This window comes from Lagopus leucura, unplaced genomic scaffold, assembly GCF_019238085.1.
Source record: "Lagopus leucura isolate 7727_CA_CO unplaced genomic scaffold, USGS_WTPT01 Super-Scaffold_100021, whole genome shotgun sequence".
Classification (NCBI taxonomy): domain Eukaryota; kingdom Metazoa; phylum Chordata; class Aves; order Galliformes; family Phasianidae; genus Lagopus; species Lagopus leucura.
Window position 1 is genome coordinate 5,185,557 of NW_024962274.1, and position 26,480 is coordinate 5,212,036.

The 26,480-nt window shown below is 35.8% G+C and overlaps 1 protein-coding gene across 2 annotated transcripts in view; it reads right to left on the bottom strand.

The window, feature by feature from the left end:
- Positions 1 to 205: 205 nt before the first annotated feature.
- LOC122183777 (U2 snRNP associated SURP domain containing) overlaps positions 206 to 26,480 on the bottom strand; it is a 41,899-nt gene continuing 15,624 nt past the window's right edge. The window contains exons 11-27 of one of the 2 annotated variants that reach the window (XM_042878073.1): positions 25,980 to 26,191; positions 24,982 to 25,025; positions 21,597 to 21,701; positions 20,543 to 20,609; positions 20,286 to 20,449; positions 19,043 to 19,205; positions 18,474 to 18,553; positions 17,331 to 17,418; positions 16,199 to 16,321; positions 14,404 to 14,560; positions 13,952 to 14,047; positions 13,300 to 13,366; positions 11,994 to 12,156; positions 5,345 to 5,455; positions 2,875 to 2,993; positions 2,044 to 2,220; positions 206 to 776 (exon numbers count right to left, since the gene is read on the bottom strand). In XM_042878073.1, coding sequence (XP_042734007.1) covers positions 638 to 776; positions 2,044 to 2,220; positions 2,875 to 2,993; positions 5,345 to 5,455; positions 11,994 to 12,156; positions 13,300 to 13,366; positions 13,952 to 14,047; positions 14,404 to 14,560; positions 16,199 to 16,321; positions 17,331 to 17,418; positions 18,474 to 18,553; positions 19,043 to 19,205; positions 20,286 to 20,449; positions 20,543 to 20,609; positions 21,597 to 21,701; positions 24,982 to 25,025; positions 25,980 to 26,191 — 2,075 coding nt within the window. In that variant the 3' untranslated portion in view covers positions 206 to 637. Of the gene's footprint in view, positions 777 to 2,043; positions 2,221 to 2,874; positions 2,994 to 5,344; positions 5,456 to 11,993; positions 12,157 to 13,299; positions 13,367 to 13,951; positions 14,048 to 14,403; positions 14,561 to 16,198; positions 16,322 to 17,330; positions 17,419 to 18,473; positions 18,554 to 19,042; positions 19,206 to 20,285; positions 20,450 to 20,542; positions 20,610 to 21,596; positions 21,702 to 24,981; positions 25,026 to 25,979; positions 26,192 to 26,480 lie in introns of those variants that run through there. The other variant, XM_042878074.1, reaches the window with a different exon arrangement.

Here is a 26,480-nt window from a genome sequence, read left to right on the forward strand (position 1 = left end):
GTAAAATATCATGGCAGAACGGAGAATCCAACCACTGGATTCAAAAGGTGCTTTTATCTGGATAGTCAAGCTAGAGGAAACAGGAACAGCTATTACTGTACCAAAAACCTATGCACCATAGTATGCCTGAAATGCACAGTACTTCCAAACAAACTACGAATTTCATTATAAATCTGCATCCCCAGTGGGGCAAGAAAACAACATCTTCATTTTCTGTTCAGATTTTATTTGAAATCTAATTCAAATTGTCAAAGCTACAAAAGAGGGGAAACATTGGAGTTATTTCTGCTATGTCACAACATTCTAAAACAAAATATCACTACTGCCAGCAGATCAGTTACACACATCTGATGAAACTTCTAAACACAAAAATGTTTCATTTGGGAAATAGTCACAAGGAAGATATTTTGTACAATATAAAACAATGACGGGTCTACAGATGCAGATACTCATGAGTATACACGTGCATTCACAAAAAAAAAAATCAGGAATGCTTTTTTGTTGTTTTTTTTTTTCCTTTTTTTTCTTTTTTTTTTTTTTTTTTTTTTCCTTTTTTTTTTTTTAAACAGACTGTTCAGGCACAAAAACAAAACTGCATTTCCAGTAAGTGACAGCATCATAAAAAATATCAACATTGTCAGTGTTTGCTTTTCTTTGACTTCTTGTGAGATCTGTGAGGAGAACGGGACTGAGACCTGGATTTTTTCCCTGACTTTTTAGGGGACCTCGACCGTGATCTTCTTGATCTTTTGGGTGTCCTGGAACCAGATGGTGACCTGCAAAAAAATAAAAATAAAAATCTTACAAAGATGAAGTTTTTATGTTAAATGCTAACTGGCAACATCAACTTTATGGTTACTTGCCATTTCTGTTTTGAGATAATCTAACTACCATCTTTTTCCTATGTTGAAGGGAAGCAACGGAACCGTACCTTGTTTTTAAAGGAAAAGGTAATTTATGCATTTTAATGTTTTAGACGTATTTTGCCTTTCACTACTCAGAAACCAAAAGAATAAATTACATCAAATCATGTCCTTCTTAAATCAAAATATGCAATTTACAGCCTTCCACAACTGCCTTAGTAAACCTGGCTCTTGTGTTTCTAGCAGTCAATATCCACACAGATGATCTCAGAAGTGAAAGATTATCTTGAACTGTGTTATGCTGAAATCCTTCTGATTTCTGTTCAGCTCATGTTGTAACCCGAGAGAAGCAGAATGGACACCATCATGTAATCCACACCTCAGTAATACATTTCATATAACCTCATATATTAATCTCCTATAATCTAAACTGAACTGCCATCATATCAACTCTAATGAAAAACAAATCTCAAATACCTAATTCTAATTGAATTGCTTACTTCTAATAAAAGAATCTGATTAGTGTAAAAATGCTCTGTGATTTTTCTCAAGAGCATCACAGGAATTTCTCCTCAGCATGTTTGTGCAATAAGATACTCTAGAGCTCTAAAAAATGTGGCTGAATTAAGACAGAAACAACAACCAAAATACTTAAAGCAGCAAAAGCACCAATAATAAGATCTCACTGTAGCCTTAACATTAGCTAGTGGCTAATATTTGCACCAGTCTGGAAATCAGGAAATATGTACTCTTATGAACAATAACCCATAACACACATCTAATCACAATTTTATTTATAGAAAAAATGTGAGAGAGGAGCTTCACATACAGAATCATCAGTGAAGCATAGCATGCACATTGTAAGAACTACAATTCTATGGGCTACACAAGACTTCACTACGAAAAGGAAAAGCTGATGAAAGAGCAGGTTAATTTAGGTAACATTTATCAGTAAGCAGGTAAACAAGAACACAGAAGTGAATAATCTTGAGATATCAAGGTTGAGGGACACACACATTTCGGACACAAAGCATCCAAAGACATTAACCAGCAACAAGCAGTTTATTTATTCCATTAGGAGAAAAAAAGCTGTGTGTGTTTCCAGTGTGCTTAGATAAAAATCCTAAGAGCTACGTATCTAGCTTTCATACAAACTGAAACAGAACAAAAGCCAGCTTACCTTTTGCCTTTTTTACTGACATCTCTTGGAGAGTCTTTGTGTGATGACCGAGAACGGGAACTCTCTTTGTGGGACCGTTCAGAGCGCTCTGAGCGCTCCGATTTTGGGGATGGGGATTTTGCTCTTCTACTGCCACTGCTGCGAGACGGGCTGGGGGAAGCACTGTGCCGTCTTTTCCTTTGGAAAGAAAGCACGTTTGTTACATGTTACACACATACACAGAAGTAAAAATGTGCATGAAGAAAATAGATTCCCTTTCTTTGGCCCACGTAACATTAGACACTCTAAAGTAACTGGTTGGAAAAAAATTAAGACCCATGACTCATCTTCTTTTACACAGCATAAAAACATTCTGCTGCATATTCTTGAAAAGCAAGGCACTTCACCACAACGTGTAATATTACAGAAGATCTGGCTATACAAATCTTAGAACACTATATAACCAAATACTCTAGCCTTGCTACTTTGAAGAAATTTCACAAGAGAAATAATAATTAAACATTCACAAATTTATTCATTACAGTTTTCCGAAGCAGCCAATTTACTGATAGAAAGCAGAGTTAAATATACATCGCTTTCAGTTGGTCATTTTGTTATCATGCTTCCTCAGTGCTTAAATAATCAGAAAGAGGGCTCTACTCAAAAGGGCAAGTCACTTGGGAGATGGGAAAAATACCAATTCCTTTAAAACGTGGCTGAAAACTTCATATCCCAAGTGAAAAAAAGCATGTTTTGTGATGCAACAATTTCAGGGTTGCTGTTGTAAGCAAAGATACTAACTGTGAGGACTGGATTTTCCTCCCAGCAAACTCAATCCAAGGGAAGTCATACCTCTCTTTTCTTGTTGGTGTACATTCCTCCTTTTCCTTCTTATCTTTAGACCTAGAATCAGATTTTTCTTTGTCCTTCTTGTCCCTTTCTCGTTCTCTTTCCAACTCCTTCTCTTTTTCCTGAATGATTAGAAGAATTCATTATTTCAGATGAGGTACAACTTTGAAGTAGGGATAATAAAGAATTAATCCTAAACACCATAAAAGCACTGAATCTGGGAAGAAACTCAGTCACATTGTACCCACACTCCACACCTTTACTATTGCTTCTGACAGAAATATTTACTGTAACACAAGCACTGCAAAAGACACAAAAGATGATGGCACCCAATGTGAGGGAGTATATCTGACTATATCGTTAGAAACAAATACTCTCCAATTTTACAAGTTTCAGGGAAAAAATATGGCTATAATATGTTTTTTAAGTCAAAATAAACATGCAATGAATACGAGGAACCTCTTTCTACTCAAGCTTACTTATCGAGCTTCGTGATTCCAAACAGAAAACTGAGACAACTACAAAAACAGCAGTTCAGTTCTTCTGTAACTTCCACTCTTAATCACAGTAAAAAAACTACAGTCAATATTTGATTTGATAATTGATGAGTTGAAAGGCAACTTACTCTCTAGGCACAGCTCGTGCATCTATCAGAATGTTAGAAAACTAGTTATACAAAAATAAAGCTAGAACGTCAGCAAGTCTGAACAGAGAGGCGAAGAAGTGTACTTCTCTCAGTCTAACATAGAAAAAAAATCCTTCCTTGACAGATAACAGGCAGATATTCACTGCATACCCTGAATGGAATGGAACACCAAAAAAGTCATTTTGCTCAAGAGAAAGGAAGGAAAAAAGCAGAGGGGAGGAAGTTGGATAATACAACTGCAGGAAATTGCTGAACAACCACACTTCATCTCATCTCATGCTTTCTTTACGCTATTATTAACACTTTTAAATGCCCATATCATACTGACCATTACAAGCTATTCTTTGACTAAAATTCAGTGGGCTCGAGATGCGCATTTGGTAGCATAACCAATTACCTTAATAAATATGCATAAACAGTATTTTAAACAGTCCTAATTACCTACTCTGTTAAAAAATATAAAACACTACTAGAAATTTCACTCATCAAAAGCTCATTCTATAGCAAGTTAGACAGGAGAACTACCAAGTCTGTGGGAAATACAACCAAAACCACTATTATTTTACTAGAAAAACTCATTTTATAATAGAGCTAAAGCAAAAAAGCAAAAGAGGGATTTATTCCCCCTTAACAGTGGGGTTAATAATTTAAAGAATATCTGTTACAATATCATGAAGTACTTTTTAACTAAGTATCATCACTGAAGGCAAAAACAGTAAAGTGAAATAATTACTAAATAACCTAATCCAACACAAAAGTATAATAAAGTTATGATTATTATTATAATTACAAATTGTGGGGGGTTTTCTTTTAGACAACTGTAACTCTAAACACTCCATGTTTGATGTACATCCATATCACTTCTTTCTTCAACTACAGAAAACACTGAGAAAGCAGAAAGTTTTAGGATGCAACTGCACGGAAATAAGAAGTTATTTACAACAAACTCTTAATTGCTATCATCAACTTCCAAACACGTAAATCTGTTCCAGGATCAGCTCTGTTTTCTGTAAGTCTTTTTTCAAGATACTGCAAAAAATTACTTTAGTGAATTAGGCAGATATTGAGCACTGAATAACCCAAAGAATACATGACAAACACTTGCTGTGAAGTGCAGCATTTGTATTTAGCTTCCAAGAGATGCACGTGCATCTCTAATGTCATCACTGCTCTGTCAGACTGAAGGAACATTACAGAAGCAACCACCACTTACTCTCTCTCGCTAAACACAATGTCCAAACAGGTTATTTTCTTTATTCACACAGACAATGCTAGCTTTTAAAGCTGATCTGACTTCATAGTCCAGACACGACTATTAAAAATAGTAATGGAACAGAAATATTCACTTTTGGGTGACAGCATTAGCTGGAATCATCCAGAAGAGTCTTAGTGGAGAATCAGAAGTGCATTTCCTGCTTTATACTGTTCCTTCTCTTCCTTCAGAAGCCTCTAGCACAATTGGTCAATTACAAAAAAAGCAAAACTGAAGTGATGAACATCTTCAGTGGGCTGCTCTCCCTACCTCCTCCCTCACCTAACAGTTCACTTTACGGAGCCGATTCAGAAGCAACCTCTTCAAGGTCACAATAAATTCCCACCACACTTATCTACACAGTGTGAAATACTACATTTATTTTGATTTTAAAAAAGAGATGATATCTGCTGTGATATGTGCAGAAACAGCACTTGGATTTCAGTGTGCAGTTCAACATTACAGCACAATTTCCACAAGAACCATTTGTCATTATACTTACTGTCACCTTACATTTGATAAAATTCAATAAACGCCTATCACAGAATCAGAGCCAAACAAAGAACAGTTCTTACCCTCTGGAGCAGCTTGTCTCTGTAGTGTTCAACCTGTTCCTGAAAACTCTGGCCTGGTTTCTTAGGTCGCTTCCCAGATTCTAACTCATCCTGAAACTTCATCACCTTAAGCTGTGAAAATAATACTGACCATTAGGTGACGGGGCTTATTATTGTCATCCAGTTATGCGTGTCACTGAAAATGAAATTCCTGTCCTTTATAACGCATTGCTCATACTTTCCATACAAGTTTGCGCACAAAATGCTAACTTTAGTTAGAACAAAGCAACAAAACCACATACTTGTCTGCAGACACCTGCAGTTGTTTACAGACACATCAGGAACTAAAGGGAATTTTTTGTCATTCATTAATTCTGTTTTTCATTAGAACATTGCACCTTCGTATTTCTTGTCTTTTTCTTTCAAAATGAGACCATTTACTGCATTCTTTAATATACTGTTTCAACATCTGTCTACTAGACATTTTTCTTCAGAAACTGCCTTTCCTCCATTTAACGCTCAATTAAAATCAGATGAATGACACAGGACATTAATTGAATCTCCTCTTCAGGGCTGTCTGCACTGAGCAGCTGATTTGGAGAGAGATGGTTTTACTGACATAATACTCTTCCACGTGCTACCAAGTTCAGTATCAAAGCTCAGTGCTGTGAAGTGTAACTCTACATTTATTTCCGTAACATCCCCACCTCAGTCACAAAGTTAACCAACTGCCAGAATTCCAGGGGGATTTTTTGGTCTACATAAACTAACCTTTTCTCCAACTTGGTTCACAACCTAAAACTTTGCTCACATTCCTTATCATTTGTCCATTCTTGATTCTAACTTTGATTTCACAGCTGACATGGCCTATCACAATCTTCCAATTCTTTTGGACAGGGGAGGTGTCATTTGAGGTGTGGGGAGGAACTTGGCAATAAGTCACTTTGTACTTCTCAACCCTTTTCCAAATGCTTACGCTGACTTCCAAGTATTTCCTGCTTTATTGCTGATCCTGCATAGCAATATACACAAGAGAACATTTTTTCCAGCATTTGTGGCTTCATTTTGAGGAAAAAAAAGGATTTAGAAAGGCTTCTACCTCATGCATCACAGGATAGCATTAGAATGCACCACATAAGGGTTTACAAAGCCCAGCGTTCTAGGCTACTAACAAGAGCACAGTGAACATATGCAAATGAAACGTGCTAAAATTTGTTCTAATCGTAATTAGTGAGGACTACAACCTTGCACAAACAAGCCTGCAAGGAAAGCGTCACCATCACAACAGGAAACTGAAAGATGACTGCTGGGCACATTACCCATCTGACAAAGCACACCTGTGAGATCTCCAAAAGGAAGATAAAAGACAGCAAGGGTAACTATGCATCTCTGAAGTCTCTGCCACCAAACAGGTCATTAAGTAACTTGGACACAAAAATAATGAACTTCCAGGAATTTGTCTTGAATGCAAGTCATGGAACTCACTGCCAGCAAGACATCTGAAGTGCCAAGAGGAACTATTTGAATGTTTTCCCTAAGAATGTGGGTGAAAAAGGAACACAAGAAAAGAAAAATAAATAGATCTTAACAAGTGACTACAGAGGAAAAAAGGAGGGGAAAAAGGTAGAAAAACCTATACAATAATCACTGACCCAACTCTTTGTCAAATTCTCACTTTGTTCTGCAAAAGATCACAACTGTCTCATGAAACCTTAGTGTTTAGATTTTAAGGGTCATAAACAGTGCTCTCTTCCACATCATCTTATCTCCCTATGAATGCACATACATTTCCTCTAACCACAGCATCTTCCTAAAATAATCAAGTCAGTTGGGCCTACTACAACTCCTGGCAAACAATAAACTACGTGTTACAAAACACTGAGGTGATCACAATGGCTCACTACAGGAAGGTTATTCTTTCCATCCTGCCCTATACATTCCTGTGCTCCAGCCAAAGGGTTCCTTCTCCATCCTTTCCTTACAGCAGCTGTAGTGGTCGGCCAAACCTTCCATGAACCATGTAAATTCATTAATCCAGCAGGATCCCACCTCACAATCCCATTTTTTTCCAGCATTATTAAGTTGTGTGGGCTCACAGAAAGATCAACCAGGGTACAGGTAGGCATAGGCTATTCCCTTTCAGTGGAGGTAAGCAGCTGCATAGCAGCTTGTGCTGCTTGCTTGCGGCCTTCACCACTCCCGGCATTCTGGCTGGTATTTGGCAAACCAATACTCTTCTTTCTGATCACTTCATGCAATGTGTGTGGTACTTACATTCCTCTCATAGAACTGCAGATATCCCTTCAGGAGAGAGATCCTTAAAACTCAGGCTTAAATCTGCTTAAGTATCTAATCGAGATTGTTGTAAACGTTTCACTTCCTTTAACCTGCATTCAGAAAGAACTAACTAACATGTTATTATCACTGAAATGTTCTCATGTTTTGTTTTTTAATTATTTACTTAACTACTCCTGGGCAACAGAAGTAAAACTTATAAATTCCTTTAATTTTAGGAGCAGAGATGCCAACTTTATCTAGGCCATCTCTATAGTCAGTAGTACACACAGTAACATGGAAAAGGAAAACTTTTCCTTTGCTATCTACTTGCATTTTACCCACAAAAGCCACTGGAGTTCTTGTGAGTTACCTCTACCATATCCTCCAGTGTAGGGATCACATTTCTCACTAAACCTAAGGCAGTACATCACACAAGTTCAAGAGAAACAGCTCCACAACAAGTCTTTTTTTTTTCCCTATCTGTTCTAACTTTGATATTTTTTTCCCACTCCTCAAATTGCATGGAAGACTTGTTTTAAAAAGATTCTGCTTTTCCTATCAAGTATGGTTTTAATCACTGGATAACCAATAACCAAGTCACAGGAAGGGTAACATCTTACTACCACCATTCATGCAAAATGCAGGCTGATACCAGCCTACAGCTTTCTTTATTCTGACAAACAGGTGCGGCTCCCTCCCTTAAATACATTTCCCCAACTGTTCCTGGCTGTTTAACCTTTCGCTGATACTGAATTCGTATACAGTGATTTCCAGGGAAAAATGCTTTTCAACAAGATGCTATTGCACACACAATACCAAGCCTCTACCAAGCCTTAGAACTTAAATGCTTAGGTTCAAAGAACTTAATACTAGTATACGCCACTTCAATTAACAATAAGCTAATCACCAGATAATTGATTAAAGACAGAACTTCCTTCTTGATGTATAACTGCATTGCAGTCTAGAGGTATTACTTATAGGGCAGACTTCTGAGCAGCATAAACTGACTTGCTCTTCCTTAAAAGAGACTCACTGATAAGGATGCAAGAAGCCCTAGCCTTCACAGGATGCAGAGCAAAATATTGCTTTGGAAGCCTGTGCTTTCCAACAAGCTGTGGCTACTATGATTTCTGAAGCTATCCTATCATTAACAACAGATGACAGCTGTACTGATGTGCAGATCTGAAATACCTTTTCAACTCTAACAGAACCCTGACATACTCAGTCTCATGCACAGGATGCCACATGTCTTAGAGCTAAGCAATTCTTCCCTTTTTTCTTCTGTAAAAAAAGAAGTAGATTCAAAGATTTCAAATAGACCAGCATCTCTGCAGCGTTATGATAGTCATCATCATCAAAGGAAAAACTGCTACAAATAGCAAAACTACTGGTCAAGCAAAGGCCAATTTATCTCATCTGTTATTACTAAGTTGGAAAGAGTTCATATGTTTATTATGTTATCTCCAACATTTTGCAGTGGCCTCAAATGAGCTATATACACAAATCTTCTCAGACTGCAGAGATTAAGAAGTTATATTGTTATAGAGATGATAACAAGCCTCAAATAGATCCTATGTCTTGATCAACAAATATACAGAAAATGAATATTCTGCACATGAAGTACCATAATCCACTGAAAGAAATAATGGAAACCATATGGAAATTCAGTTTCTTAACAAAGAAAGAGAGCCTTTAAATCCAGAATAGGCCTCAGATGCAATCTTCTCTTGTGGATTATGTTTAATCTATTCTTATCTCATCTCTTGCCCTCTGCCTTCTCCACTGGAGACCAAATTCTACATAAAAGAACTTTAATCTCCTATGTTCAAGAAAGTAAAGACAATTACTGTTTTCCTTTATGACACACAGGAAAAACCTCTTTGCCTCTTGTTAGAAAAATAAGTCGTACAACAATATGACAACTTTTGTTAGTGAAAAAAGTATCTCTGTATGCACTGGGCAGGGTGCTACTGACAGAGCACACAGAACTCTGTGACAGAATCCTACCCACATCTCCTGTAGTGGAGAGTCTGAACAGGAAGACTGAAAGCCATTTGTCTTCTACCTCTGCTTAAAAAAATCAGACATTGCTTTGAGGTCTCAGTGGCTACTGAAAAGGAGAACCTTCACAGAATCACAGAATGGTCAGGTTTGGAAGGGACCTCAAGGATCATGAATCTCCAACCCCCCTGCCTCACACAGGGCCACCAACCTCCCCATTAAATACTAAACCAGGCTGCCCAGAACCCCATCCAATCTGGCCTTGAACACCTCTAGCGATGGGGCATCCACAACCTCTCTGGGCAGCCTGTTCCAGAACCTCACCACTCTCATACTAAAGAACTTAGTGCTTAAAGAACCTCCTCCAGTTCTGACCTGATAAGGATTGATATGGCTGGATTTATGAAAAATCTGCTTCTTACTGCAGATGAAGCCTGTACTGTGCTTCTTCAGCACAGACTTGATCTGTAAACTTCAAAGGAATTAATCACCTTGTCATTTTGTTCACAAATAAGTTTCTGCACCTTCCAAAATGTGCACTCCTGTTCTGAGAGGTTGAGATCACAAGTTACCACAGAAAGTCACAATCTACAGTATCAAAAAAAAGAAAAAAAAAAGCCACTACATAAGCAGCTGCTGTTCTGAAGGTTTGAAGACTGGTATCAAAGTGATTTCAGCTTCTGAAACTAAGGAGATTTGCTCTGGCTAAGTCTGCCAGAAATGTCTGGTACACATCTAAACAATGAGAGGATGCAGGCTTAACTTGAAACAATTCTTGAAGCCTATTTTCACAAGGATAGATGCAGGCAAAGGGTTAATAACCTGAAATCTCAGCTATATATAGCCTGTGCTGACAGGGCCAAGGTTCCTTAAGCTTCTTTGTTACTCCACCTTCCTCTCCAGCCAACAAGCGTAAATAACTGTGCCAAGAGAAACTGTTACTTGTATAGCAAAAATTTCAAAACTATGCATCAAAAAATAGTTTCAGCTTCCATGGTAATTATCATGTAAACATCTAGAGAATTAGCCTTCACCAGAGATATTAGATGACATTTTTGACAGTATATTAGATGGCATATCTGTTCAAGTCAGCAATTGTGGTTTGTTTGGGGAACTTTTCATTTTCATTTTTTAAATATAATTCCTGTCTTTGAAGCAGGCAATGGATGTGTTCTTTGGCAGGAATTGAGTACATAGCAGAAAGCTTTCAGCGTGAACAGTTTAAAGCAACACAGGAAGTGCACATCTATCAATGATAAATTTACATAGAAATCTGAGAATTTAAGCACATCAGCATAGTGCCTGAAGTGTTTCAAAAGTGAAAAAAATTACACTCCTCTTCTGGTGTTTTGTGGTAATATAGAAGGCAAGAAATCCCAACAACTGAAAAGTTTACTGCCTAATCTGTTGCAGGCAGAGGATGCATTTATGAACACTTAGTATAAAATTGCTAACTTTCGATGTAAATCACTTCATTATCTACCTCAACAATTGCTAAGGTAAAATTATTTATACATGTTCATAAAGGTTAACATTTACAAGAAGATACCCTTACTTGGAATGAGCCCTTCCCATACCTGCTATAATAATTATAGTAAAATGAAAACTTGTTTTGCTTGTACTTCGATTTGCCTAACATGGAATTTCTACAAAACTACTGCCACCTTGAATTAAGAGAGGTTTAGCTTCCATTTGTCTTTTCTCAAGTAATTCACAACTTACTTCAAACGGCCACGTGCTATGAGCTTTCACATTACTGTGATAAGCAAGAGGCACTTAAGTTCTTAGTTACCATCCATTAATTTTCATAAAATGAGTTTTTAATTGGAAGCGTGTTTGTAAGAATCAAAGGGTGTGATATTTTATAACGTTAATGCTTGCAAACCCTTAAGGAATATTACGGGAGTTTGCTAATGTCTCATTTGCTAAGCAATACACTGTAGCACAAACAGGTAGGTAGTTCAATGCCACCTTCAGAATTATAATCTATCACATGGAGATGCTGTAACTGCAACAGCAGCTTAGCAGCCTGTTAGTACCATTTTAAATCGCTGAATAGAAGGTACAAAAACCAGCAGTATCAATGCATTACAGGTTTCAATACCAAATAAAGGCTGAAAATTAGCATGTAGTTTTAAACCTGATTTGCATGGCAATGTATGAGACTTAACCACTAATTTTTTCCTGTGTTATCTTAAGCCAACAAAAAAGCAAGGCAATAGTAAACCAACCTTTATAAAAAATACACCAGACTAAATAAACCTGTATATCAGAACCATATTTCAATATATTTAAATAATATTTCAAAATAATTTCCAACAGTAAGTAGAGAGTTATGGACAGGGGGAATTGTAAAGATACAGAAGATTGGCACAAAATACCACACACCCACCTCAATCTCCCGGAGTTTGGCACGTTTCTCTTCACTCATTTCCGAATATTTGACTGATGACTTGGACTCAGGCATCTCTTCTTTAATAGGATTGGAATACACGTGTTGCTCTTCAGACTTTGAACTCTGAGTGTCTTCCTCATCTTCACTTTCCTCTTCTTGACTTTACAGAAAACAAAGAATCAACTGGTTTGTACATACCAAAGACAATCTGCTATAAAATTTACCATCTCTACTACTCAGTTTGCATTTAGTTACTAGTTTAGAAATCTGCTAAATGTAACAAACTGCAGTTACAAAAATGTCTCAGTCTGTGAGGCAGATACTTCTATATTTCCATTTAATTGTATCACTAACTTTTATTCCTCAGATAATTTACATTTTTCGTGTAAACATAACAAGAATTCTTGAAATTTCCAGTCAGCAAACCGAGATAGAACTCAGTTACAAGACAAGTTATTACTTCAGTCAAATCTGTAAGTACTGTAATCATGTTTTTCAGACATAATTAGTGCTATTAAAGAACGAAACTACCTACACTCTATTTTTGAAAACAAGCCTCAACCATGGCAAATATTCAAAATGATATTCCCAGATTGGCCGCTAGAGTGCTTCAGCACAACATAGAAGGCAGTAAAATGTTTAAAGCGCTACTAACAGACGCTCTCTATTTGCCTGAAGAATGAAGAAGACTGCTGAAAAACAACAGATGGTAGGAAGTCTATAAGCATCTAAACATACACATCAGAATATCATTCATTCTTCCGTGTACAGAGAGAAGGCAGAGTTTTAGACCCCTTCAAATAAATTTGACATTCAAGATCACCAAACTGTAAATACTACCCCAGTTCTAACTATTTAACATTAAATAAGTTAACAAATCATTATCGTTTTAAAGATAACAGTTAACAACTCTACCACAAAGTGCATTTTTCCATGTTCACAGGGGCCAAAAGCATGCTGTAATAAAATTCCGGCTTTCTATTTTCTTATATTTTTACCTTGAATATTTCTTTTGTTCTGCTCTTGTAATAAACATCTAACATAAACAGATTACCAAGACATTCAATCTCAAAGGTAGAAAATAAATCATTTTTCATACTGATGAAAATGTATTCAAGTGCCCTCAATTTTTAAGATTTTAAGCAAAAGCAATCTGAAAAGTAACATGTGAACAAGTTAAAATGCCAATGCAGATGTGTTTAAAATGTTTCTATAACTTTGGTGGCACCTTAGCTTTCAGAAAAAAATACTTCTTAATAAAGGGAAATGCTAGACAAAGATAAGAAAAAAATCAAACATTTACTTTGGTATTTCTTCCTCCTCAGATTCTTCATGTTGATCAAAAAGCTCCCATTTAGAAGTGGTAACAGCTAGAAAACACAATAAGATAATTTTAACAACAGAAAAAGTTATCACTTTATCTGAAAATTCCTATTTGTAGGTACAATAAAAATCACATTATGGCAAAACCTTACAGCATCTAACACTTAATATAGACTTCTTAATTCACAAATATTACAAATTACAACTCATCAGAATATATTTTGCTTACAGATATCCACTTATGTCATCTACTGTGTCAGTAAACCTTTCAGAAGCAATGAAGTATTTGTTAGCTTATAAAATCTTAACTGTCACAAACATATTTGGAAAAAGATTTCTATATACAGAAAAATACTCTGATTTTTCTAATAATTACTCTTAATGAATCAGAAATTAGTTTTAAAGGCTGGGAGGCTGCCAAAGTACATAAATAAAAACAAAATAAACCAATTCCTTCACAGAAGACAACCAAGAAAAAAAAAAATCACAACTGAAAACTGCAGCATTATTACAGAAATCATATCAGCATTTTCAAACAGAGCAGCTGAAAATAATCACTAAATCAGTAAGTGAATTTAAGCTGCCAGCTTACTTAGGAAAACAGCCTTCCAACAGATACTTCGAAAACTAACCTTGAGCTTCCAATTCTGATTCATCCACTGCTTCCCACTTTGAAGGAGCAACTTTAAATATAGGCTCATTCTTTTTTGAGTCTTCAGCTGTATCCACTGTTGGAGAAAGACCCAGAAAAATCATTTCCTAAGCTCTACGAAAATTCTAACTTAAAAATTCTTACTAAACAGTCTGATGCTAATGCTGAAGTTTATTATATCACTTTATCAATTGCAAAGAAAGTAAGTAAGTATTTGGAAGCTGAGATGCATCTATTATCATGTATCTCGAAAAATTACAATCTAAAGTAAATTTTAAATTAATTCCTCCTATGATTAATTGAAATTAAGCAGTTACTAAACTACATGAGTCCAGGTTGTTCGAGGGGACTAGAGGCGGCCACAAAGATTGTCAACATCCATAATCAAAAACTGAAGGTTTAAATTGCAAGTGAAGTTGAAATATTTCATACAAGGTACTCCATCAAGATCATCATCCAACGATTTAATAGGAACTCCATCCAGATCATCAATAGGAGCAGCATCAATAGGAATTCCATCCACATCTTCTAATGGAGCACCATCAAGCTCTTCCTCAATGGGAGCACCATCAAGATCATCTGGTACTTCCTGAAAGAAGATAATATTAAATAAATCTAGATAAAGATTGAGTAAATCAAAGAATAAATCTAAGTTGTTTTTCTTTATTTCTCCAATTTCTTCTTTTTAAAGAGAATTGCTTTAAAAGACTTGGAACACCCCCAAAAACCCCTCAAATTTAACATAATTTTCCGCTACCAACTACATTTGCTTATTGCTGAGTAAAAGTATGACAGTGTCATCCTATACAAAATAAGCAAGAACCTGAATTTGTCCATAACATACTGGAAAATTTGTAGTATCAATCCAAAGAATCTTGTGATCCAAATAAAAACATTAAGCTGAGGGTTAACTCAAAATGCGCCAATCAGTCAGACAGACTGCACTTATTACATATGAAAGGTCTCCTAAGAACCAGTCATTTGTACCACTGTCAGAAATTAACTATTTAGCAAGAATAAGTAATATTATTTGAAGAGAATCAAGACAGCGGAAACAAAACTTTAAACAAGTCAGTACACATTCATTCAGTGCTAATGGTACCCCAGAATTTTTAAGCACTGAGCTTTAAAATACTGAAGAACAGTGAACGCATCACTATTTTAGGCAGTCAACAGAACTCACTATAGAGCCTGTTTAAAATAACCACTAACCAGGGGCAGGGAAATAAAAAGACAGATACATGCTGTAACGTAACTAAAAAGTTAGCAACTTTTTGCTCTAACATAACACAAAGACCAACGCAGAATACCACCAGTGCAAATCATCTATTGCAAGTCTTTCCTTCCAAATTAAGAAAGATGAAATGGCTCTTTTAAACTAACCATGAAACTCATGCAGAAAGAAAACCGATGGCTCATTTAACTAATTCCAAGCATTCCACTTACAAAGAAGCAAGTGTGTTTCTGACAGATTCTTGGCAATACCAGGCAAAGTATTCACAAGTAGGCCAATAGTCATACAGAGAAGGAAGAACAAAACTCGCCCACCTAGTGAAGGGGCTCCCTGGCTATGCAGCACTCCTTCTCAGAAAGCAGCCTAGGCCCAAGAAATGCTCTCCCTTCAGTGGCTGGCCCTTACATGAGTCCAGGGTGGCTCCACCCTGGCTACACCCCTTCTGTCATGTATGGAACACAGAGGCAAACAATTTGCCCGTGTTCCCTGGACCAGCCTCACCCCTTCAGCAGGTGCTCAATCACCAGTTCAAGCCACGACCTAAAAGTTCCCCTACACCACATTATTCAGAATTCTCAAAAACTAAAACTAACGGTTGAAAAATCAAACTCTGAATTCACAGACACTGCAGAGTATTGCCAACACACAGAAAATGTACATCAATCTGCACTAGCCTTTGCACTGAAACGGTTGCAGAAAGCTATCTGGTGCAGTATATTATCTACAAGCTGCAAACACACTAACAGATTAAACAGTATTTGCATCTGAGTATATGTTACGCCTGTCTTTAAGACAAAGGATTTGACATTAATAAAAAAGGTTGTGGTGCTACATAAGCATGTTCATACCACAAAGATTAACCAAAATCCATAAATTACTTTTACAAATAACAGCTTTATTTACCAAATAAATATCCAATTATCCCTTGTCAGTTCTATTCTATACTTAAACATTCTCTCATCATCTGCTCGCATCACTACTAAGGACACTTACCTCTGTTTCTTTGTCTTCCATGATATTTACAAGCCCCAAGAAAATGTTCTGTAGTTTGATCAAAAACGGTTCTGGATAGATTGCCCAGTCTTCCCATGCTCGGAAGCATGTCATTACCCGTTGCTAGAAGCAATAGGAAAAAAAAAGCTAATAAGTTTGCATTAAGAAATTGTAAGTGACTGAAAATACATCACAGAAAGCTACCTCTATAGAGATAGTCCTAACAAGTTCCCTATTGGAACATACAACAATGATACTATACTGGCAAGGCAAGTAACAAAAAGTTATATAAATACATTAGGATTTTTTTCTTTCTTTGAAATCTCACTTGAATGGGAAGTATACAATGGTTTTAAAATAGCAGATAACTAATTATCAATCTAGTGCAACTGGGAATGAAGGTAGAAGAACAAAGATTTAAACCTTAACACAGAAAAACCAGCTACACTGTAAACTTCACATTTAAGCTTCAAATTTAAAAAAAAAAAAAAAAAACAACCAAAAAAGAAAAAAACCTGCATCACTAAAACAGTAGAAGGATTAGAAGGAAAGAGCAGGGCTAAGCATATGGAATGGAGAAGCTGAACACTACCTGAAAAAATTGTTCTTAATTACATATGGTCAGATTGCTTATCACACCTCAAAAAAAATAGGATTATTATCTAAAATATTTAAAAACTAATTTATGCTTCTAAGTCCAGAAGTTTCTTACAACAAGCAGCAAAAATTTATTTTTGGAAGTGAAATATGGGTGGTCCTAAAGTAACTAAGAATCTAAGAAACCTCGCTGACACTACTTAAGTACAAGACATACTCTACACTCCACTACTAAACGTACCACTAGGTATATAATCTCTCACACACTAGCTGTCTTCCTAACATTTCATTTATATTTCTCTTCAGAAGAGAAGGCAAGAAGCGTGAAATAGAAAAGCTGCTGCTTCTCCAGTAATTTCAGAAAGACCAAAGTTAATTTCAAGGCTATTTCTGCAAGAAAGGAAACATTTTTCTTTCAGTAAAGCTTAATTACGAAGCTTGAAGTTTAAGCCACCCATCCTAGTATTCAATGGCTTGTGCAGGAACATCTGTGTATTTGACTTCTATGTCATATAAATAACAATTAAATACATACCTTGAAATTTTCAGACTGTAAATGGCCTTGTATTGTACGGTAAGTAGCATTGAGATCAGAGAATATCTGACATAATTTTGTTTCAAAACTAGAATTAAACATATACATTTCTTTAGTTAAACTTTGTAATATATCTTTTCTGGACATACATAAGTCTTGAAAGTACCTGGGACACAGGATTCAAAAGCACAAGATTCCAATCCCTATATTTGGTTTAAACTGAATTACAAGGTAAATATGGTTACTACATATTAAATCAGCTTTGACAACAACAGATCTATGAAGGGAGATCTTCACATCTGCTGCAGTCTTTTTATATAGCCTGAAAAACTGAATGAGAATAAAAGGTGTTTTACAATCCTACACAGAATCAAAGTATTCTCAAAAATCATTTTTTAAAAATTCTTAGTTGTTTCTCTTCTCTCAATGAAAGGCCCTCAATGAAAGCAATGAGTAACAGCTGCTTTGCTTCTCTTTGAGTTTCCCTTAACATGCAAAAAAATAAACTAGCAAAGCAAAGACAAGAAACGTGATTTGCAATCACTACACTTTCACAACATGTTGAATATTCCCCATCATGCTATAATAACACATTAATGATACTCCAGGCAACAAATGCAATCATTTATCTGTATAGAGCAAAGCTTCTTTCCCTTGTACATTTTTGGTAAATTCTGCTCAGCATCATAGAAACAAAGTGCATAAGTCCCTTGTAAGGTCTCAAAACTTGGTGAAGAAGTGGGGAAGAAAAAACAAATTAAAAAATTACTTCTTAAATTATAAACTCTATTTCAAAAACTCATTCCTTTGCATGTCTTGCTATCCCATACCTGGAATATTATGTATAGCCTCTATATAGAAAAATATGCACATATCCTCATCCTCAAGGTTCCAAGCAAGCCACTGCTTGCATAGAGCACATACAAGACCTTTTGGGTTTTTTCATTTGTTTTACAAAACATCCTCTGCATTAATGTGCTGCACCTTACACAGTTTCAGGTAAAAACATGCAAGAACTACCAGTGTCGCAATGGGATCGTCAGAGACACTTGTGAATTCCTCTACTACCACATTTATCCAGAGATGCACAAAACTGAACTCAACTCCTTTTTAATCAGCAATCATCTAAAATATTGTACTTACAATTTTCTATAGTAGGAAGCATTGGCAACTTTAGCTGAAGAGTTGTACAACACATCTGACACCAGATATAATCTTGCTATCTACAAAAAAGAATGCTCAAATTAAGATAACATTAGAGCTTAATTATCCTGAAAATATATGCATTTTCCAGATATGATACAAGATGGTCTAAACCATCTAGAAGTATGAAATTAGAATTAATAATTAATAATGCAGACATGTTGCTAATATACATACTAAGATGCTATTAGCCCCCTGTTACGCCATAGGCTGCTAGCCACGTTGTAAAGCCAGACTGCAGCATTCCAGTTACTATTTCTTATTTTTGAATGGATTGCTCTGCAGTTTTCAATTTCAGAGCAAGGCAAAACATTATTCATAAGCAATTTCAGCAAGGAGTATAGTGTGTTACAAAAATACAACAAATACTTGAATTCAAGGTCTGGTCTTAATATGAAGTCTTAACACTAAGACTTACAAAACAGTGCTCGAAAATTACACACGCACACTGTTTGTTAATTGAGCTCTTCCCCAAAAAACAGAAGTATGATTACAGAAAATCTCCACACCTTCTTGGGAAGAGGAGTCTTCAGAATCGACAGCGACTCTGTAATGCAGTCTACAATTTCTTCAGCAGCTTCTGCATTATTTAGACAGAAAACCATAGCATCGCCAATATCATTTTTTCGAGGCGTTAATCCACGCAAAATCTCCTCTAGCTTGTCTCTCTGTCTGAAATAGGAGGATTATAATACTTTCAATGTAAAGTTAGCACTGTTTGGGGAATTTCTATTTCATAATGTCTTTGCTTCTGCCATCTTCAGGACTAAAGAAATTCAAAATACTTTCCAATTCTACTCCTGAGCTTTTTTTCAATGACTCATAACATGCATCACTAAGTCCAAGTTCATCACATAAATGAATAATACACAAAAAATTCACTACTTGAGTATTGACTATGAATAGAAATGAAGAAAAAATAGCTGCCAAACAGCTAATGCAGAATATCAATATATCCAAACATGTTATAATCAATTTGAACATTTAAGCCTGAATGAAAAACAGATAAATGGAAGCCACGTAAGCAATTTCTAACATGGAATTGGAATCATCAGATACAGAAAGCTAGCAGAAAGCAATTCTTCCAGGTTTTCCTGGAAGAAGTCAATACAATACAAAGAAATAACTTTTGAAAGAACATCCTTTTAACCTTTCAAAAAGGGAATGTGAATTACTTAATATGTAATACATACGTAGGAATGTGCATTACGATACAAGTTGTGGTTCTGAAGTTTTAATTATTACTTAAGTATTACTTAAGACTTCAGAACCACAACTTGCATCATAGTTATGATGAAAAGGACAAAATGAGGCTATGGATGACAGCAAAATTTAAGAAATCATGTAAGTATTTCCAGTACTACAGCCATCCCCATCAGACTTAAAATTCACCGCAAAGAACTCTGACAGTCTCTCCCTTTCTGCTAATTAGTAACTGCTCTCTATTTTAATTTCAGAATAACAACATCAATACATTTAAGATTATAATAACTGTTAAGTTCATTCAGTTCCTAAAATGCTGAGATCAGTGTTCTGTAATTTCATTTAGAGATGAATGTTTCCAAGTTTTCCAGAAAACATGGAAAAACTCTTCTCATACTTCCCATCCCCTTCATGCAAAGGCTTAACATCCACTCCACTGAAAGAACTCGTGGTTCATTGAAGACAAACCTAACAAAATCCAGACTGTACTTAGCACTAAGTATCATCAAAAAGGCACTAATATAAAAAATAGTGAATGAGAGTTCATACTCCTCCTTAAGTGCACCCTTCTTGTTTGGTTCCTCCACAAATGCCTCTGTTTCTTGCTCTTCTGACATCCCATGTAAATATGGATTTAGTGGTGGTGGCCTCCAAAACGATCCATTTTTGAACATACGGAAATCTTCTGTCCTCCACTTGGTTGGAGCATCTCCCTGTAAAGAACAAGTTTTTGATTTGGCTTTGATTTGTTTAAGTTTACTTCGTAATTCTTAAGGTTACAAACTGACACTAAAAACTTTACTTACCTGAAGAATTGAATAAAGCTTCCATCTATAATACACATGGGCTGGAGTCTGGTTTTCAAACAGAAACCTAAACCAGAGAAGAGAGAGACACAAAACACACTGGAGGTTAATTATCTGAAGATAACTTGAAGGAAGCCATCACAAACATATCCAATCCCTGTTCACAATCCCACTCAACCGCACAATCACTGCTGGAGCTACTGCAGCCTTGGCACAAGCTGAGGAACTCACAGCCATACAGTCAAGCTGCTCACACTGCATACTAAATGACTTGAAGTCTTCCACCCTTAAGCTGTCAGAACACTCTGACAAGATCAGGCAAAAATCCACAGTGTTTTTAAATGGCCAGATCTTTTACTTTGGCCTGCATATTTTCCTCCATTTGTACATTAATTCAAAACAAACACTTCAAAATTACCACAAATAAACCATTTTCAATAGGCCTCTTAGTATTTCCACAAATTAAATTTTTCTGATTGCATTTCAAAAGAATTTCAGAAATATACCTTAAATTTCATTAACAACAGCAGGAAGTTCTCACAACTTCACTATGCCAGATCAAGTTTAATCCTAACTGTACTGACATCAAATGAAATGGTTTGATTCCCAATTCTTTCTACAGGTTAGAAATTAGACTCTAGAAATCAGGGAAGATGTGTTTCCAATGAGTTATTCTGTTTGCTTTTGAAGAGATTTTATTTTATTTAGTTTGCTTCTTTTTTAAATGTATTCTACTGCTTTTATAAATGTATTCTACTGCTTCCACAGACGATGCTGAATTTCTCAGATAATTCAAAATTAATTTTTTAATATTTGTGCAAATAACTCATACTGTATATACAGAATATTTTTATACATTAGAATTAAATCTATATGCTTCATAAAATAACAGCATAAGCATTAGCTCGAGAAGTACAGTTTTTTGAAATTTAACAACTGCACACAAAAGTAGACATGGTCAAACCAACTCCTATTAGCAGTGCAGAAATGCAAAACAACCAGCTACAGCAAAAATAGTTAACACAATTTCAAACCAAAGCAATGTAGTAAGCACCTGAACATTGGGTTGTTGATTTCTCGGTTCATGATCATGGCTTCAAACATGGGCCCTTCCCGTACCACAAACTCTATCATTCGATGTATCAGTGCGAGCAAATTCCTACAACAACAACACAGTTAAAGAAAAATTGATTCAGACCTAACACTATATAAAGCTACACTCCATCTAAGATACTATAACTGTGCAGAAGATTATTTTGCTGTGTTGTTATGGACTGTACAGAAAATAAGTTAACATTGAACGAATAATAGTCTTGCATCACAGACACTGGCACTTTAAAATAAAAACATGCCTAAGAACACTCGAGTAACAACTTAGAAGGAAACCTCATCGCTGAATTTCCACAGCTCAGCCTACAACCATCTCCTGCTTAGGAGAAGCTCAATAGTCCTTATGTATAAAACAGGCAACTGAGCACCAAAGAGCAACTAACTCTTAAAATTTTAGCCCTCACCTACTATCTCTAGTACTAAGACCCAAGTGTTAACTGCAGTTCTACAAACGTACAAATGGCTGAATACTGTGTTCAAAACTAAATGCAAATGATTTTGAATATTCAATAGAAACTGCATTCAGCTTGCAAACTATTCAAGAACAAATGGAAAAGCAAATAGCCTTCTTGATGCCAAACAGAGCAGTGCTCCCATTCAATTTGGGTAACCTCCTTTTGGTCAAGACTCAAGGATGAGATGCTGAACAAAACTGTTCATCATTCCATGTCATACCACTCAGTGCTTCCTTCCTAACATGCTCAAGCGAATCAAATCACAATTTAAAAAAACATAAAAATCTGTATTCATTTTATTCAGCACTACTTCCTGAGACAAGCAAGAAGCATATCTGAATTAACTGCATGTTTTTGAAGTAGCATTTGAAAATGTGAATTCACTTATAAATGTGCTAATGGCTTATATAATGTATATATGTAGTGTTATATAAGCTTTATAGATAGTAGTTATTTCAGTTTCCTACCCTCTGGTTCTGTGGATTTTTTTTTCCCAGAAACTAGTTCCTAATTTTTCAAATACAGATTACCTATATATATATCAAAAACTTCACAGCACGTGCCTTCTGAATGTGATGCAAACAAAAAAAAAATACAGATTTTTACATTTTTAAATTAGTTTTCTCAAGTGTAACAAACTGATATGGGTCTTTTAAACTAAAACTTCCTATAGCAAATTTTCATTATCCAAATTCAAAACAGCTACATTGAAAAGCTGAATAATTTTATATCAGTTCCTGGTAATTAGGTGATTATTTTCCACCATGTCTAATTAAAAATCTGTCACAGATACAATGCATTAGATAAAAAATAAAAAATATACTAAAATATGATAACAAAAAACCTGTCCATCCATCTGCAACCTTGGCAAATGTTTTACGCCACTTAGCATTAATCTCTCTCTTCCTCTCATATCAGACACAAAAACCAAACTGATACATATAGCTCAACTTCCTATACTTTTTCTTTTTACAATATCCTAAACACTGCAAAGAGGACAGTATCAGCAGTTATTTGGCCATTTTATTTAAAGCAGTGTTCTGAAAGTGTAAACAGCAAAACTGTTCTTGTTATATGAACTGTATTTGAAAACACAAATAGGAAAAAAATTACAACGCTCTTTTACATCTCTGAACTATTGCAGCATTTGTTTATTGTAAGGCAAGTTCAACATGATCAATTCTGGCTTGCTACAGAACTGCGCCACCGGATTTCATCTAATTGTTCATTTATCAAGCACAATAAAATTGCTTAACAGCAGCTTATGGTCGGACAAGTACATCTGGTTCAGAAAGTCCTCCAATGTATGAAAAGACTCAACGCATCCCACAGCTGAACAGCAAGTGTTAATGTGCATTCTGGCATATAAGGCATTTCTCAGAAGAAAAAAAATGGCTGTACATATGTAATGTTTGCCTTTTAGTAACTGTCAAGACATAACAGATGTTAAAAATCGGTGTTGAAAATCTGCCAAGGAGAAATTGAGCGCAGTATCCCACTGAAGTTTGTCAGAATGTATACATAATGCAATACACCATGCAATAGTCTTTGTAACATTCGTCATTATCACCTTCAGATATCAAACCAAGGAAAATGAATGCAATGTGTTTTCAAACGCAATTCAATTAACATGAGCTTTTCTAACCAACGAGCCTTCAGAACGCTACAATAAATAACACGGATCCATACTTCTCTCAGAAAGCTAATTATTATGAAGAACTGAACAGTTACATGAGTACTTATTCTTCAGTACATTTTTCAAATTAAGATTCCTCCTGGTCACTCTAATTATTCATGCCTCCACCTAACAAAAATCATACCATCCTGAAGTTAAATAGAAAATTTTCTAGTCAAAATGCACTTGAGCATTTAGTGATATGTTCATAAGCTACTTGTAACTAGCTTTACAGATCTTTCTTCCCCCCACGCACACGCAAAAAAAAAAAAAGGGACTTGGTGACAATTAAAACAGTGTTGTACAAAAAGATGATAGTTTTAAGTGCATTTAAGATGTCATTTAGCTTAAGTTGGCCAACAAAAAAAAGTTTTTCAGTTATAATAAAACCACATTTATTGGAGCCGATCGTACCAATGTCTGGTCAAAAACTGTATACTTTCCCAATCCATCCCATGATGTTTTCCTGGTCCCCCGCTGCCGCAGACAGTTCAGCTGGTGTTGCTCACCAAGGCCAATGTCAAAGAGAATTTGGTAATCTTTCGTGCTTATTTACTTTTAAAACAGTGTTGTGTTCCTATGTTTGGGAAAAGGTTTTAGCTTAACTGAGCAAGAGTATACCTAGACTGGAGTGAATGTAGAGGAACTGACAGAGAACAAAATGCAAAAATACGCTTGCACTATGGAACTAACCATAATTATTGGCTGCTGTACATTTTAAAAACAGTAGAAATTAAAACCTATTGCTAACTGAATTAGTTACAAATTGTACAACTTAAAGAAAAAAAAAAAAGGGGAAAAATGACAGCAAAAAAAGGGGAAAAATGACAGCACCACGTTGAAGACAGCTGCATCCTAGCCATCAAGTACTTTAGAGGTTATTTTGGGACTCACAAAGCATCACTAAAATAACCTAGTTCTCCCTAGTGTTCACTCACAAAATTATCCTCCAACAATTTCTAACTGAAATTGCTCAAATACAATGCAAAAGATAATTACTTCAATCTAACCTCACTAAAAAAAAAGTCATTGAGATAAGGATAATAAGATCATAAAACACATTCATCTCTCTGAAGTGTTATGAAAGAACCATTGCTCAGTCAAGCTGTTACCCTTTTCTCAACATCACAATTTTTCTTTAAATTCCGAAGGGGAAATTTTCTATATTTAGATCAGTAATAATAAAGAAAAACATGTACCTTTCTGTTGGGATAACCACTTTGACTATGGCTTGCGACAGAGTCTGTATATGAAGTCACATCAGATAATAAACATAGAATATGTGAGTATTGTTAACAAGTAACAAGCAAAAATATACATATGCAATGAAAATACTACACATCTATCACAAGTTTTGCAGGCAATCACTGCTGTGAAGTTATAGATAAGCAATTACACAAAATGCAAATGGTTGTGACAGTGAACCATAAAGGTTCACTAATTGCAAAGTATCAGAACATTCCTGTCAGAATGTACATTGATGCACTGAATAGCTTCTACACTGAATATAATAATTAAGAGAAGAGTTCTTAAGTTTATGAAACGATTCTAAACGATTTGACTTGGTTCAGGTTGGTATTACTTTATTTCCAAGTCTTAGAAAAAACAACCCTAACATTTAAGTGTCATTCAAAGAATCAACAAATTCTTACAAATGTAAATCAGTTTGTGATTACACGATACTTACCCCTCATTTTTATCAGCTAATATTCCAGAAAAAAAAAGTTTGAAAGCTGACTCCATAAGTAGCATTAAATACTTACTCAATGTCCAGATAAATTACCTTCTACACACAATATATCAATTCCTCTAGAGTAAAAATAACGCTACTCAAATTAAAACATAGTATTTTGTCTAAAGAAAATAATTTGGATACTGCAATTTGGCAGCCAACAAAAGGGGGGGAAAGGGGGACGTAGGAGAAAAATATCCAGGGAGCCTGGAGGGGGAAAATGATAGCTAGATTTAAAGCAGTGCTAAAATTAAGTCAAGACCACCCAATACATTGTACCCTAAGACAGGAGACATCACTTCAGGAATTAGTTAGGTTCCCTTGGGCTACAGCAGGGAGCCAACGAGTTTGTACACTGAGGGCTGCCAAAGTCAGCCTGAACAATACAAATCTATGAAGCCACTGAAATACTCTCATAGATGTAGTGTTTAACAATGAGATATGGCCCAGGGTTCTATAAGTTACCTTCTCAAAATCTTCCTTGTTTTTTGGTGGGGGTAACATTGGAGCATTGGGATTCTTCAACCTCTCCCTAGGCTGGGCATTAAAAGGCAGACCTGACGGAGGAGGTGGGAGGGTATGCTCCATCATTGAAGGTGGAATGTATATTGGGTGTGGTGGGATAGGCACAGCTTTGCCCCAGCCTAGCTTCATTTCAAAGGACATAATCATCTTGCCTGAAAAAGGTAAGAACACAGTTGTCACAAATTGATTCTGCACTGGACCAGATTCTCCTGTGTAAGTGCAACAGTTAGGTTTCCCTGCCACGGTTTAATTTCCGCTTAAGTTGTTAACTTACCATATTTACCAAGCTGTATCTTACACAATTGAAAGCCCATTACATAAAACATTTTATTAATCCTCCCTTATGTACATGTTTAGGAGACCACAGTATACAATTAATTGAACTGCTGTGCAAAAATATTGAAAAAAAACTTGATTCAACACATCAGAACGAACAGAGCA